This window comes from Equus caballus, chromosome 28 (assembly GCF_041296265.1).
Source record: "Equus caballus isolate H_3958 breed thoroughbred chromosome 28, TB-T2T, whole genome shotgun sequence".
NCBI lineage: Eukaryota > Metazoa > Chordata > Mammalia > Perissodactyla > Equidae > Equus > Equus caballus.
The window spans coordinates 44168816-44184099 of NC_091711.1; the positions used below are offsets into that span (position 1 = coordinate 44168816).

General features: G+C 52.1%; 1 protein-coding gene across 15 annotated transcripts in view; it reads right to left on the minus strand.

The window, feature by feature from the left end:
- Positions 1-227: 227 nt before the first annotated feature.
- Positions 228-15284, minus strand: part of TCF20 (transcription factor 20) — a 184969-nt gene continuing 169912 nt past the window's right edge. For 8 of the 15 annotated variants that reach the window (XR_011433475.1, XM_023631191.2, XM_070253763.1 and 5 more), the window contains 3 exons: positions 8968-9017; positions 7750-7876; positions 228-1480 (listed from right to left, as the gene is read on the minus strand). Coding sequence is in view for 14 of the 15 variants with exons in the window: in XM_023631191.2 (XP_023486959.1) it covers positions 7793-7876; positions 8968-9017 (134 nt within the window). In the remaining variant the exon portion in view is untranslated. Of the gene's footprint in view, positions 1481-7642; positions 7877-8967; positions 9018-15284 lie in introns of those variants that run through there. The other 7 variants (XM_070253768.1, XM_070253765.1, XM_070253766.1 and 4 more) reach the window with 3 other exon arrangements.

A 15284-nucleotide genomic window follows, 5' to 3' on the forward strand; every position in this document is an offset into this window, starting at 1 on the left:
CATCCTGACCAACACCGTGGAGCCCCCGCCAGGCGGAGGGGCAGACAAGAGCCTTTGGCTTTGGTCCCCTTCCAGGCTCCCCTGCAGGGGCCGCTGGGCTGCGTGAGGCCAGGGATGGGGGACCAGTCAGATGGCGGCCTCTTCCGCACCAGCACCGAAGCCACCTTTGGGGGCTGGAACGGGAGGAGGAAGAGACGCATTTGCTTCATATTAAACAAAAAGGGAAACAAGGTTAAAATGAAGTTTATTTTTTTTGATTTTTTTTTTTTTTAAATAAAACTGTTCTGTGAAACAGCTATTTTATCCCCACGGCAGAGTGACCCCTGAAAGATGCACTAACCCCTTCTTAAGGCCTTAACAAGATATTTTTTTGTACTTTTTTCTTCTTTTTTTAAAACTCAGATATTTAAAAATTATACAATTTACAAAACAAAACAATACAACATAAAGAATCATGTAGCATGGGGCTGCTCAACTGACAGGCCCCCTTTTCCTTTATAAAAATGAAAGCAAAAGAAAAAAGGGTTTACTGGGTGTCTCTGGTCAGCTTACCCCACACTGATCACACCCAACACAGCCCCTCCTCCACATCAGTTCCTAGCCTTAGATTTCCTGCACAGCTGCCTGGAATGTGCCCAGATGGGGGCCATCCCTTGACCCTGCCTGCCTTGTGCACTTAGGTGGGGCATTCGGGGTTCTCACTGGCCACAGTGACCCAGGACACAGCTGTGACCTTGGGGCATCTGCCAATTTCACCCCCCCCAAAAAAGATAAAAAATTTAAAAATAAATAAATAGTGTTTCTGGAAATGAAAACATTTATTTTTATGTTTAAACATCATTCTCCCACTCTTGAAAACATGGACTGTTCCCACTTCCCCCGCCCCAAACCTTCCCACTTTGAGACAAATTAATGACAGAAGGATGGTTTTGGTGTGGTTGGTCTGCTCTTTCAATTCTGGGTCTAGTATTCTCCGAATTGGTATGAGACAAGCTAAAGATCAAAGCCACACCCCCATCCTTTATGAGATGAGAATTTTTTCAGTTCAATTTCACATTTAAATTTCACTGTTATTGGAACAATTTGGAGTTCTTTAACTAGATAATTTTAAAATAGAATCAAAAGGGATAGCGCACCTTTCATTTAAACAAAGTCTTTCCAGACTAAAAATAGATTTATATATATATATTTTTATCCCTCCCTTTTAATTCCCCCCACCCTTTCCCATCATCCCACCCCTCCCCCCTCCCCCCACATTGTCACTATGGAGATTGTGTCCATGGAAACAGCCATTCCAACTTCTTGGGTCTTTCTTTCCTGTGGTGTCACCAGTTTGAGTGTGATGTAAGAACTTAGGAGGAAGTGCTGGCATGGGCAGGCACGTCGGGGTAGGGCTGGGTGGGGTGGGGTGTGGCTGCACAGTAGGACGATTTCCATTCCATCATGAGTGTCCACCACCTTCTCATCTCCACAGTCTCACCTGGAAGACAGAACAGACATTGGGTGCTAGGAACCTCCACACGGTCCTGCAGCCAACAGCCCCTGCTCCATGGTGGCACTGAGAGGGGGCTTTCTGCAGGATCTAGCAGCCGAAGACCCCCCTGTAAGTGTGCTGCTGACACAGGAGACATCCAAGACCAGAGGTGGAGCCACTGTGTGGCTCTGGGCCTGGAACATGGTTAGAAGCAGCAGTGACCTGGGCAGCTGCGCCGGGACGGCACTTTGAGTACCCCTCACAGTGTGTCCACCTCCCCAGCAGGAACTGAAATCAGGAGAGAATTCCCTTACCCCCAGGTGGGAGTTGCCCTGGAGTCGGGCAGCTCTCAAGGTGACCCTGCTCGGGATCCCACTGCCTGGAGCCTGCGGTGGGCCTCAGCACTTCGGTGGCAGGGCGTGGTCCTCACAGAGGTGGCTGAGCTCCCAGCCAATCTGTGGAAGAACCAGCCCAGGACCACTTCACAGCTGCTTCTGGTTGAGTCAGTTCTTTACACTTAAAGAACACTCTGCCGGTGAGCTCTGATGGGGGACGGCAGGGCTCGAGCTCATCCTGTGAGGCTCCCCAGTGTCCCCTGCAGCTGGCATCTCCTCTTCCAGCCCAGGCTCAGGACGATCTTGATGGCCCATGCAGGGAAGGTGGGGTTGTACCAAGGGCCTCCTCAGAAGGCTTCATGGGTCATTACGTGTAAAAAAGGCTCAGAGAGACATGACAGTTTCCAAGGAATTGGAGCTGTGGGCAGGGGGGCTCACCGTGCTCCTTCCTCAAACCCTCTTTGGGGTCCTCCTTCAACAACTAAACCTCAGGAAAACCCAGGTGGCACTCTCCCTTTTTTGGTTCCATAAAACTTATTAATACACAAGATAGTTAAGAAGCCTGGTCCGTGTGCACGAGCTACAAACGCTCCGTTCAGGAGCACACACACGTATACCTGCCCTTGCCAAAAAGAGGTTCCTAACTGTTTGGCAGAAAACATGAATAAACAGGAAGACACTTCGCACAAATAGCAGGACAATGGCACCAGGCTCAGGTAAAAGCAAACTCTGGGACTCCAGCTGCCAGGCCCTGGGGACATGGGCCAGTGGCTGAGCCATCTGCCATTTTCAGGATGTCCATGGCAACAGTGTGGCTTCCCTAGTCCTGAAGGTGGTTCTGGGCCCCAGGGGTCACCCCAGCCTTTGAGGTGCATGCTTCCTCCTCCCGCAGCACGGGGCACCCTCCACTGCTGCAGTCCGGTTTTCCTGAGGCTAAGGCTGCCAGGAAAGGGCAGAGAAGCCACCTTCTCCGGTGCCACCCCAGGAACCAAAGGCCTTTTGTAAACACGACAAGGGCAAGGCTAATGGAGCATCCCAATCAATGACCAGAGGGGCAAAATCCTGCCAGGGACGTGGACACCGGTGTGAACAGAGGACTGATGCTCACGTGCACTCTGCAAGGCTCTGCTCGTGGAGTGGGGACGAGGCAGTTTGTGCCACCCGTCCCTACTTCACCCTGTGCTTGGCAAGGCCTGCACCCGCACCTTGCTCGTTACTCAGAATAGCAGGCCTACACCTAGAATGAAGCACGTCTCGGCACCCGGGGTCTGCCTGGCCTGTGGGCTCTGCCCCCTGCTGACCACAGACCCCTCCCTCAGTGCCACAGGGGTGCCTGGTGGTCCAGGGAGGCCTGTCAGCACCTCTCACCTTGGGTTCTACCTTCCAGCCTTCCCAACAGGACCCTTCCCCAGGGTCTGATATTAGACTAGCCTCAATACACAATACCCTGAATGCAATGGGACCTAACTTCTCAGTTACTTCTAAAAACTTGTTCCTTCAGTAGGTAGAATAGGAAGAAAATTCTTTAGTACCTACTTTGTGCCAGACACTAGGCTAGGAGCTCAGAGATGTTATTTCAGAATAACCCCGAGAGGCGTGACCCCCATATCTTGGAGATTAGGTTATTGAAGCTGGGGAAATGACACACGTGTCCCAAAACTGCATGCTAGTTGGAGGTGGGACCAGGGCTCACATCCAGCAAAACTCTTCTGCCCAGGCCCCAGGGACCTTGGCTTTGAGCCTCCTTTGCTGCGTGGTCCTGTCCAACTGCAGGGGACACGGCAGTGCCTCGGGCAGAGAGCCAGGGAGCAGACGCTATGCCAGCCGCACCAGTGCCAGCTGAGTGAACCAGCAGCCACTCTGTGCTGAGGATTTTCAGTCTTCTCTTTAAAAAGTATATAGATGCTCAGCTGCTGATGAACAGGGCTTCATCTTGGGCCAAAGCCTTCCAACAGTCCCTCCTTCTCTGTCATGCTCCCACCCTCCTCCCCACTCCCCTTCAGCATCACCTCTGTGCCCTGAACCTGGGCCAGGCCAAGGCTGTGCTTTGTATCCTTCCACAGCACACACCAAGCCTGACTTCTCCAGCCGCAGCAGGAATCCACCACCCCAGCCCCACCCAACCTGGCCAGGGGACGGTCCTCATCTCCAAAATACACCTGTGCTTCCTCCTGGGAGAGGCGGTGGGAGCGGATCTCGTTCTGAATCTGTCCCGATCTAGGGCACAGTCAGGGTCAGAGAAGACTTTCCTCTCTGGGGCGCACGCACCCCCTTCACACAGACTCCCTCAGCACCACTGGGTGTCTGCTCTGGGCTACGGCACAATGGGGCAAAGACAGACACAGTTCCCGTCCTCACAGAGTAGACAGTCTAGGGGAGAGGCAGAAAACAAGCAAACCAATGATTCGAAATTGTGCTGATGCTGGGGAAGGCTGCAGAGTGGGGCGGGGGGCAGGATAGACAGTGACTCAGAAGGAAAGGCCCCCCAAGGAAATGACATTGAAGCTGAGACCCAGAGATGAGATGGAGCCTGTCACATGAAGATGGAGAGACAGAGTGCTCTGGGCCCCGGGCGCCGCCAGCGTGAGAGCCCAGAGGGAGGAAGCCCCAGCTCCGAGGAGCTGAAGGAGGCGGGGAGCCTGGAGAGCCTCGCCAGAGACTTCCACAGGCCTTCGGAGGCATGGTGAGGAGTCCGGCCTTGACTCTAAATGAGATGAGAACCTCTGAAGTAGAGGAGAGAGGACTGGAGGGAGCTTTGCTGAGGACCGTGCTTGGCTACTGAGAAGCAGGGGTCCGAGCAGAGCAGCAGTGCGCGGAGGCACCGAGGAGGCGGCTGTGGCAGCCGCACTGGCCTGTGCTGAGGAGGGGGTGCAGGGAAGGGGACAGAGTCTAGTTCTGCTCCAGAGGTGTAAGCCCAGGCCTTCCCCTGCCCCAGCCTGCAGGACACGACACCTGTTCATACACAGGCGGGCTGTGTGATGGCTCCCACGTGACATTCCATCCACAGAAGCTACTCGGGGAGGCCCAGCTCCAGGGCAAGTAGGCTGCTGTGTACAGGGGGCATCCTCCTGCCCCCAGGACACAGCAGCAGCCAGAGGGAGGTTACTGCTCCCGCTCACTGGGTCAGGGGGCCTGGCGGGGGAGCGGGGCCTCCTGGTTTACTACAGGACAAGAACGGAAGACAGGGTTCTGCTGTCAGAGCCCTGCCCACCAGCCATACGGAGCCAGTGAGATGACAGCAACACAAGGAGAGAGCAGGCAGCAACCACAGGCCTGCCACACTGCTTCCTCGTCAAGGACCTCTCCTCTCTGGCATTGCTGGCCTGGTGAGGGACAAATGCCAGGTAAGTCACATGCTGCGGGGAGGGCGGCAGGGGTCAGAACTCGTTACCTCCTAGCCCCCAGCCTGGGATTTGCTGCTGGACAGGGCAGTTGCAGGGTCCAGGCTGCAGCCTTGACCCCTCCACTCCCGCTGTGCACGGCAGACCAGCAAGCTGTGAGAGGCGCAGCCCAACACTGGCCGCCTCGCCCCATGCCAGGCTGTACTGGGTGTGTTAGCGACATCTCTTAAAGGCATCCTCACAAGGTTGGCTGTTGTTATTCCTTTTTACAGAAGAAGAAATTGAAGAACAGAGACATTAAGTGGCCTGACCCTGGTCACACAGCACTTTCCACACCACTCTGTGTGAGATAGTGGGGCACGAGGAAGCAGGACTCACGTGTACATTCGGTCCCTTCCCCGCCTTGTGGGGATACCCAGTGACGGTGGCTCTCTGTCCCCAGCATGGACCTGAGATGAATTTCATGCCCCTTTAGGGTAGGGGCTGTGCCTGTCCCTGATCACTGGGGCTCTGCACAACGTGCAGAGGGCTGGCAGGGCCCCTGTGCCTCAAGGATGGCGACCGCCCTCCACAAGACTGCTGAACTGAGAAACCAGGTCGAGGGTCAGCCTCACGCGGACAGCATGTGAAGAAAAACGTTTCAGGTGGCTAAGACTGGATGGAGTGTGTCCATCCTTACCTGCCGAGAGGTGAATGGTCCGACCTTAACAGACTTGAAACTACCCTGTATGACTTACTCACTCGGGGCTTCGGTTCCATTTGTATAAACAGGAGCAGTAAGCCAACGTTCCGAGGAACGACTAACGAAGCTTATCGCTCCACTCAAGAGCTGAGCTCTGTCAGCTGCAGGCCCAGGAATGGGTAGAGAGGAGAGGATATGATGAACGCAACTGAAGCTTCCGAGAGGAGATGTGCCCACCAGGCTCAGGGCCCAGACTTCCTGTTTCTCAGTCACAAGCTGGAACTCCAGGACAAAACCAAAAGACACTGAACAACAAACACTTCTTTCCTTAACCAGGTCTCTCAGGACACTTCGAGGAGTTTCACTGTGGTCCCTACAGAGCAAGGCCAACCGCCTGGGCCAGGCAGAGGAATCAACAGCAAGGTGGCAGAGCTGGCCCAGGCACAGGGACACAGTCAAGCCCAAGGACATGCAGAAGGGCCATCAGAAACGTTCTTGAAAAGCCACTCAAAAGGCTGTCTCTCTCTGACGGCTGCTCAGCAGGAAAGGGGTGCAGGAGTCAGGGGACCCCAGTGGGTTCCAGAAATCCAAAGACCACTGTTGCTGAAGTCCACAGGGCTGCATTTGCTCACGTGGCTCCTGTGGCCCAGCGCCTGTCCTGCTCTGCTCCTTCCACTCCCAACCTCACTCCCTGGAAGGGCCAGAGGGAAAAGCAGGACTGTGAAGTCCTCACTTGACAGCCCCCTCAGGAAAACATGTAAGCCCCCAGAGGCCCCCCAGACTTGTCACATGGTGGAGCAGATGGTCATCCTCTGAAGTCAGTACCAGGATCCACCTAAGAAACAAATGACTTCTCATAGGAGAAACACTGCCACATTCTGAGATGAATTCTATGTTTTCCTCAAATTACTGTTAGGTATTCCAGAGAAAGGTGGAAACCCCCTGGTTGTAAGAAGGGGGAAGGGAACATTCCAGAGACTCAACTGGGATATGGTGCTGCCTGAAAGGGCCACGTCTAGCACACCTGTGTGGGGGTGGCAGACACCTGGAGTACACACGGAAGCCCTTCATTTAAGGAGAAATAATCCCTTCACGAGCATTTCTGAGACAACTGGTCTCCCACCCACGCTGGAGGAGCAAGTGCCCCAAGTCACGTGTTGGTTTTCTTTTTCTCCTCTTTACCATTCATTGTCCTCATCCCTCAGTGGCTCAGGGTGGGCAGGGAGAGTGGAGAGGCCAGCAGGGAGCAGTGGAGACCTAAGTCCTATAATCCTGCTTTCATAGACACATGCCGCCAGCCCTGATCACGAGGCCACAGACACACTCACAAAAGCACAACTCAATCTCTGGAGATTTTTAAGAGTAAAATTAAATCGGATGCTAAAGTCTACTAAATCTTTGAGGGGATTTTCCTTCCCTTTGTACTTCTGAGAAAAGGAATCCTTCACAGTACTGGGGGAAAAAAAGATTTCAAATAACAAAACTTGGGGAACTTTTTGTTTTTCAAAGGAAAACTCACCATAAGCTTTACAGATATGGAGTAAATTAAAAAGAAGAGACCTCTGGCCAGAAGCCTTTCTGAGATGGGGAAAGAGGGAGGGCTGCGGGCAGAAGTGCCCCTGCCCCAGAGGGTCCGTTGGGAAGCCAGCTGCATTCTGCCTTCAGCAACACCACGCACACGGCATGACTGTGGAACAGTCACCTTGCACCCCAGTGGGCAACGGGATAGTTTTAAGGCCCCACACTACCTTTCTACAGATATTCTGGAAGCTAAGCAACAAACAGAAAAACATTTTATCCACCTGGTGTTGGTAGTCCACACGATTAAATGCTGGTGGTGCAGCTGGCCTGGGGTGAGCGGGAGGGCAGAGGCCATGCCGCCCCTCGGAGCCTGGCAGGGTGGCGGCCCCGACTCACCTGTGCTTGCTGTCCTTTCCATTCCCACGAGCACACTGCCCCCTCACCCCCGCTCCGACTGTTCTGTGCTGAGGCTGCCTTTCGCTGTCTTGTTCTGCAAGGGGGGGAGAGGGCATGGGAGGGGAGGCTGACGCCAGCAAAGCCAAGGAGGCAAGACAGGAGGGAGAGAAGGAGTGAGGGTCAGGGAGGGCAGAGGTGAGGAGAGGAATGGCACATGGAAAAGGAAAGAAAAAGCAGAGTCAGTACTGAATGACAAACAGGAGATATTCAGACAGGATTTCTGAGGCAAAACGTGACCATTAAAAAGGGAAGTTTTAAAAATAAAAACATGTAAATTAAGTAAAAAATAAAGAGAATACTATAAGATCTTAAGATCCATCTCTGGAAATAATTTTTAAAGAAAAGCACAAGTAAGCATTTCAGAAGCGTTTTGAAGGCAGACCTGTCAGAACGACATCCTTCTAGTACTTTCTGGCCCTAACTGGAGGTTGAAGACTGTGAGCGGCCAGTGACCACCAGGTGTCAGTGTGACCTCAGCCAGAGGAGAGAGCAGCCACTGCAGGCAATTCCAGGCGGCGACTGTCTCTACCACCCCGATCCTTCCTGGGACTCCGTCTCCAGATCCTCCCCTCCACGCACAGGGGCATCTCAGAGACAGACCAGCCATCCCCGCATCTCCCACCCTTTCCTAAGAGAGGTGACCAAGAGACCACCTCTAGAATCTACTGGGAAGTGAGGCGGCGGGAGCCCATCTTCTGTACGCCACTGGTCGTTTCTGCTAAAGTAAAACCCAGAAGAGACTGTGAGTTTCCCTCAACCTTGGGTCAACTCTGTTTCTTTCAGTAGGAAAATGCCTTTGCTTATGTATCAAGGCCTGCAACCAGTCTGACCGCACGCCAATCTGTGAACTGAGGTTCCAGTAAACTAATGTGGAAATCAGTAGTTTTATTGAGCTTGATCTTTTAATTTCTCGTAGTGAACAAACACCTTCTCTCCGACACATTTCTCCCAGCGCCCCTATACCACATGGAGTGCCCGCCCCCATGCCGGGTCCTCCTCCAACACCGCGGCGCGTCTGCACCCTCCCAGGACCAGGCAGCAGCCTGAGGCCACCGCGAGGGCGCAGACCTCAAATGTCTGGTCTTCAGGTCTCTCAGGAGCCCCAGGGACCCTCGCCCAGCCCTGCTAGGAGCACAGGCTCTGTGCGCTCTGACTCACCTTGTGCTTGGGGCACCTCACCGAGAAGTTCTCCTCATGCAGCAAACAATCTGCAAGACAGAAGGGGACAGTGAGGTGGGGCCAGCGTGTGGCACAGCCCGAGGTGAGCAGGGCCGCACTGGCCAGGACAGGGTCAGACATGGAGATGAGAGGCACGCACACTACGATTTCTAATACGAAAACATCAGAGACACCCTCAAATAAACTATGTTACCTCAACATGACAGACTATGAGTCACTTAAAAAATTAACATTCTGAAATAGTTAACGGTCTGGGGAAACACCCATGAAGCAAAATTGCCTGAAAAATCCAGATACACAAATGTACAAGTACAATCCTAATTTTATCAAAATGTTTTATATGAATTAAAAAACAAGGCTAGTGGCCAAGTGGTTAAGTTTGGTACACTCCACTTTGGTGGCCCAGGTTCAGTTCCTGGGTGCAGACCTATACCATGCGTTGGCAGCTGTGCTGTGGGGGTGACCCACATACAAGAGGAAGACTGGCACAGATGCTAGCTCAGGGCAAATCTTCCTCAAGCAAAAATAAATACATAAAAATAAATAAAAATTAAAAAACGACAAAGGAAATCTACCAAAATATAACAATGGTTCTCTTTGGGTAGTAAGATTACAGGTGATTTTAATTTTCTTTATTTTTTTCTGTATTTTCATGATGATACCATATTATTTATTTCAATAATCAAAAACAATCTCCAATAATGTTATCTTTAAAATCCTTGATTCTAGGCTAGGCTCATTCCACATGCCCAAGCTAAAGCTTCCTCATGAACACACTTTAAATCTGGAGGCACCTCTTCTCCTCTGTCAAGAGCCACGTGTCTGAGACAGAAAGGAGGTCAGGCCCAAGAGCTCCACTGTCACCTTTGCCCCACAAGCCATGGAGACACAGGAGAAGCTCCTGACACGAGCTACATAATCCACGCTAAATGCTTCAGAGGAAAGTGAAATCCCACAAGGGGGCTTTTAATCCTTGGAGGAAAATGATTCATCCCAACTTTTCACATGGTGACAGCGTCCTTGATGACAGAAGGGAGGTGAATCTGCCTCTATGCACGATGGCCGTGCACGGAGCCGGGTGAGGAAATGTAATTAATGAGTTCACTCTGCACATCGCAGCTCTTGGAGACCGACAGCCAGGTCACTGGTGCAAGATGCGGTGGCAGAATGTTAATAAATATTGATCACACATTCTCAGAGAGCTCCCAGGCACCACGGCGAGAGGCAGCCGTGGCACTTAGCCTCGTTCAATTTACAATTTAACTCAGGTTTAAACTGAGGTCCCAAGTAGCAGCCTGTGTACCCACAGGTTTCATGTGAAATAGTAATAAGCAAGGGAACACACAAATGGAACTTTGGAGGTCCTCTGCATCCTAAACAAATCAAAAGAGGCCCTTGCACGATGTGCCCGAGCCTGTGCGTCACTGCCCCCCTCTGGAGCCCCTGAATATCTGAGCGTGCGGCAGCCCTCTGTGCGCCAGGGAAGCCTCAGGGCACAGGGATTCAGAAAGTCCTGCTAACCTCGGCGGCCCCCCCCCACCCCCACCCCCCCCCCCCCCCCGCAAGCAAATAGCATGGCAGTAAATGAAATGTGTTAATTTAAAACCCACGAGTACATGGCGTGACCAAGGCTCCTGCTGCTCCAATCTGCCAGAGAGCTTATGAACAGCAGGAGACAGACGACTGGAGCTCCCGGGAAGCTCCTTCTCCTTACCTGGGCTTTGGCAGCACTGCCTGCCAGCAGAGTCTCTGATGTGGGCCAAAGAGAAATAGGACAGCCCACATGGGGCTCAGCCAGCCCAGGCCAAGGGGTTTACATAAATGAGGAGGGGGACCACGTTAGTTAGAAACAGTGCCATCAGAAAGGCAGAGGTAGCTCAGTCCCCTCACAGCCACAGAACAGTGACCAGCAGTGATGCACCATCAGTAAAACTTGTCTAGGGGCCGGCCCGGTGGCGCAGCGGATAACTGTGCACGTTACGCTTCTCGGCGGCCCGGGGTTTACTGGTTCAGATCCCGGATGTGGACATGGCACCACTTGGCAAAAGCCATGCTGTGGTAGGCATCCCACATATAAAGTAGAGGAAGATGGGCATGGATGTTAGCTCAGGGCCAGTCTTCCTCAGCAAAAAGAGAATGATTGGCAGTAGTTAGCTCAGGGCTAATCTTCCTCAAAAAAAAAAAAAAAGTCTAAAGTTAGGAAACATGTTCCCTCTAAGTTAAAAAGCAGAAAAGAAATAAAACAATGTAAGGACACTCTAAGGCAACTTGGAACTAATGCCAAGTACTTCTGGAAACGGAAGTCTCCTAACAAATCTGCCAGAGACAGTGTCCACCTTTGGCAAGACCTCCTATGCAGGAACACTGCAGACAAATGCTCTCATCTGTTCTTGTAATATCCACGGGCCATCAGGAACTGCAATTCACGTTCCAGGCAGGGGCGAGAACCGCAGCTAAAGAGCTTAGACACCCGGAAGGGCACGGGGAGCCTCTTCTGGCTGCCTCGAACCAGTCCCGGCTGGGAAGAGCGGAGAGCGGTAAGAAGTACAGTAGAACCTCTCTAGGGTCTCCGGCCAGGCGCAGTGGCTGGCCCCACACAGCCAGCTAGCCAGTCTCTCAAATGGTTTTCTTTCAGGCCCTGGCAATATCCTACACTGTCCAGAGGGCCCGCTCAGCACTTCCACATGTGAAGTCAAAGTAAATGGCCTGCTGGATCATCACATAAGGTGGAAAAGACTCGCAAGGTTGTCTAGTCAATAAGATGGCTTCCAGACACAAATATCCAAACCAGAAGAGGATTCCACTTTCATTTCTCTCTTTAAGCTTAAAGGCAGAGCGGGCTTTGCTGAGTTCTTCATAACAAGCTTGGAGCTTCAGATACCCATAACACCTTCATATATACCCCAACTTGAGAGGATGGTGAGCTCAAGGAGGCAGAAAAGGAGAAGGTAGGTGTAATGTCCTGTAGATCTACCAGGCCCCAGACACTGTCTTCAGGTCACCTACAATCTCCCTGAGAGCCACAGCTAGGACTTAGAGTGCAAAATCCAGGCTGGGACACAGGGACCCACCAGCCTCAGCCCGCCTCGCTGAGGGGCAGCCTCAGGATCCTGGGGCCAAAGGAGGGGAGTAATGGGACAGGAGTGAGGCCCTGGAACTGGTTTCTGTGATGCCGAGGGCTGCCTCTCCAGGCAGAGGCCAGACCAACAGTTGTTTCATAATGACCCTTGCAGGGCTCCAAACCCACTACTGCAAGATCAACGTCTGCAAAGAGAGAGAGCAGCTTTAAAACGCTGCTGCAGGAGTGGCTGTGGAAAGTGAAATTCCCAGCTGTGTTTCTTCATGAGGGTAAAAGAAAAATCCCCTCTAGGCAAGATCCTTTATGCACAGTGGAATTATTAACGAGCTACCACAGCTCTTTTTTCCTTCGGTCTTAATTGTTGTGGCTTGTTGCATTAAATACATTAAATCTTTTTTTTTTTAAACCAGCGCTCATGTTCTTATTACTGCATTTCCCACCTGGAGCAAATCCTGTGTGCCTGTGACATACCAAGCAGCACAAAACAGCCAACCATGATGTCACAAATGTAGGGGCAGCATCAGGTAGGGCAAAAGCCTGCAGGAGCCACAAATACTCATAAAACAAAGATTCTGCTTCCATGGAGATGTGTCCCGTAATAAAAGTTTTCCCTTAGACATCAACAGCTCTCTAAAGGTTTGGGCAGTTGACAGCAAGGCAGAGATGGAAATGTTAAAATTGTTCCTTACTCTATACAGAGACGAGGGACCCTTAAACACAGAGATTTATTTTTATTATAATTAGAAAGAAAGTCAATCAATGAACACCTTTCCTGGCTACAGAGATTCATCACATACAGAACAGAATCCCTGAGAAGCCCGAGTGGGATAAATACATGCATCCATCCCCACACGGAGGTGCAGGCCTCTGGGTCAGTGCGACTTGGGTCATCGAGAAGACGGACAAATGCCCAAGATACAGTCATCTTGTGAAGCTGCTGCTTTGGTCCCAGCTCTCCACAAGGATGAGCAGAGTATGCGGCAGCTAAGCCAAGGGCCAAGGCCCCACCCTGGCCCCCCTGAACCAGGAAGCCTCCCTCTCACTGCGTACTCAGCCACCAACTTCTGCCCAACAGAGAGGTTACCAACTTCCCTGGGCAGGCCACGCAAGACAGGCTCAAACAGAGAGAGTGACGACACCGTTCTCTTACTAACCCTCAGTGGATGAAGCAGCCCCTGCTTCCCTGCTGGCGGGGCGGGGTGGCGGAACCAGCAAGCCCCCATCAGAGAGGAGGAAAAGCCCTGTGCCCTCCCCAAGGAACCCCAAACCTACTGCCCGAGCCTGACCCGCTGCTGGCCACACACGGCTATGTAAATCTAAGTTTAAATAAAATAAAGGAAGAAATTCAGTCCTTCATCCCTACTAGCCACATTTCAGGTGCTCAATGGTCAGACAGGGCTTGCGGCTGCTGCACTGCAGGGTGCAGACCTAGAACATCCCCATCTTTGCAGGAAGCTCTAGCGAGCGGCACTGCTCAAACCCTTGAGAAACTGTCGGAGGAGGCGGCTGTTAGCCTGCTCCCTGATCCGGCTGGTGCCCCAGCGCACAGACAGGGAGTGTGCCGGGGTTCCCTGCCTGCTGCTTGCCTGATGCTCCGAGCAGAGCCTCAGTGCAGGAGGCCACTCCTCACCCAGCCGCTGACGGCGAGAGGCAGTTCTCACAGTATTCCCCACACAAAACCTACAGACAACAGCCCAAACTTAATATTTAAAAATCTTCACTTAAAAGCCACAAGACAAACTAGGAAAAGAAAACAACACATTCTGATGTAACTAGGGCAATATCATGAATACGAGAAAAGGCAACGGTTGGCTCTCGAGAGACTTAACGAGCGCCCCACAGAACACGCGAGACCACAAGGCAGGGTGAAGCACTGCTCAGGCCCAACGCGGAAACATCAGGGGAAGAAAGAAAACATAGGGACAGACTGCAACCCCAACTCCCGGAACTGACACTTCAATGCTCTCTTTTCACTCCCCACCATCCCTCTGGTCAAACAGGACCCTGGCCACCAGCTGCCCTTCAGTGCGTGCAGACACACACTTTCATGGGAATCTAACTTTGGCATAAGCATTCTCTCTTGGTACCTTTCTTGTTCTTTTTAGCTGCTCCTCCTACATAAACTGGGAAAGAAAAGAAGAGGGAGGCAGGGACAGAGGGACAAAGAGAAGGATGTAAAAGGCAGGGGGACAAACGCCAGGAGTGCTGAACAACCGCCCTGGAAGGAAGGGTGGTCAAGATGAGCTCAGATTCTGTCCACGCCGGTCAGATCCCGCTCCCCGTGCTTTATGCCGCTGTCCCAGCCATGCCTCCTCCTCACCAAATCCAAATCAACCCCTGCCTCCCAGAGTCGGAGTGGCTGCCTCCGCGGAAGGTCACATTTCCCCCTCAGAACCCAGGAGGCTCCCAGAGACAACAAGCACCATGCCCACTGCTGCACTCTCATCTGTCTTTCCATTTTTCTCTCCCTCCCTCCTGACTGCAAGCATTACGAGGGCAGCTGGGTGAAGGTCTTAGGAACAGCTAGTGCTCAAAGAGTCACTGGTGAAAACAGCCACTGGAGTCAAGAGTCTAGAGGGAGAGGATTGTGGTTTGCCCAGGCTGCTGAAGCTCTGGTCAGGACTCGAGTCTTCTGCATTACTCATTCGGTGACACTTCTTGGACAAAAGGTTTCCCTTCTTTCAACAGTTATCAAACTACAAAACATTGCTCTGATCATCTCAACAGACATAGAAAAAACGTTTGACAAAATGCAACACCTCTTCAGGATAAAAACACTCAACAAACTGGGAAGAGAAGGAAACTTCCCGAGCTGCATCAAGAACATCTATGAAAACCCCACAGCTATCATCACATTTAATGGGTTGGAAATAACACACGGATGCCAGCTCTTGCCACTTCTACCCAACATTATACTAGAAGTTCTAGGGCCGGCCCAGTGGCGCAGCGGTTAAGTTCGCATGTTCCACTTCTCGGTGGCCCAGGGTTCGCCGGTTCGGATCCCACGTGCAGACACGGCACCGCTTGGCAAAAGCCCTGCTGGGTTAGGCGTCCCACACATAAGTAGAGGAAGATGGCACGGATGTTAGCTCAGGGACAGTTTTCCTCAGGAAAAAGAGGAAGATTGGCAGCAGTTAGCTCAGGGCTAATCTTCCTCAAAAAAAAGAAAGTTCTAGCCCAGGCAATTAGCAAGAAAAAGAAATAAAAGGCATCTGAT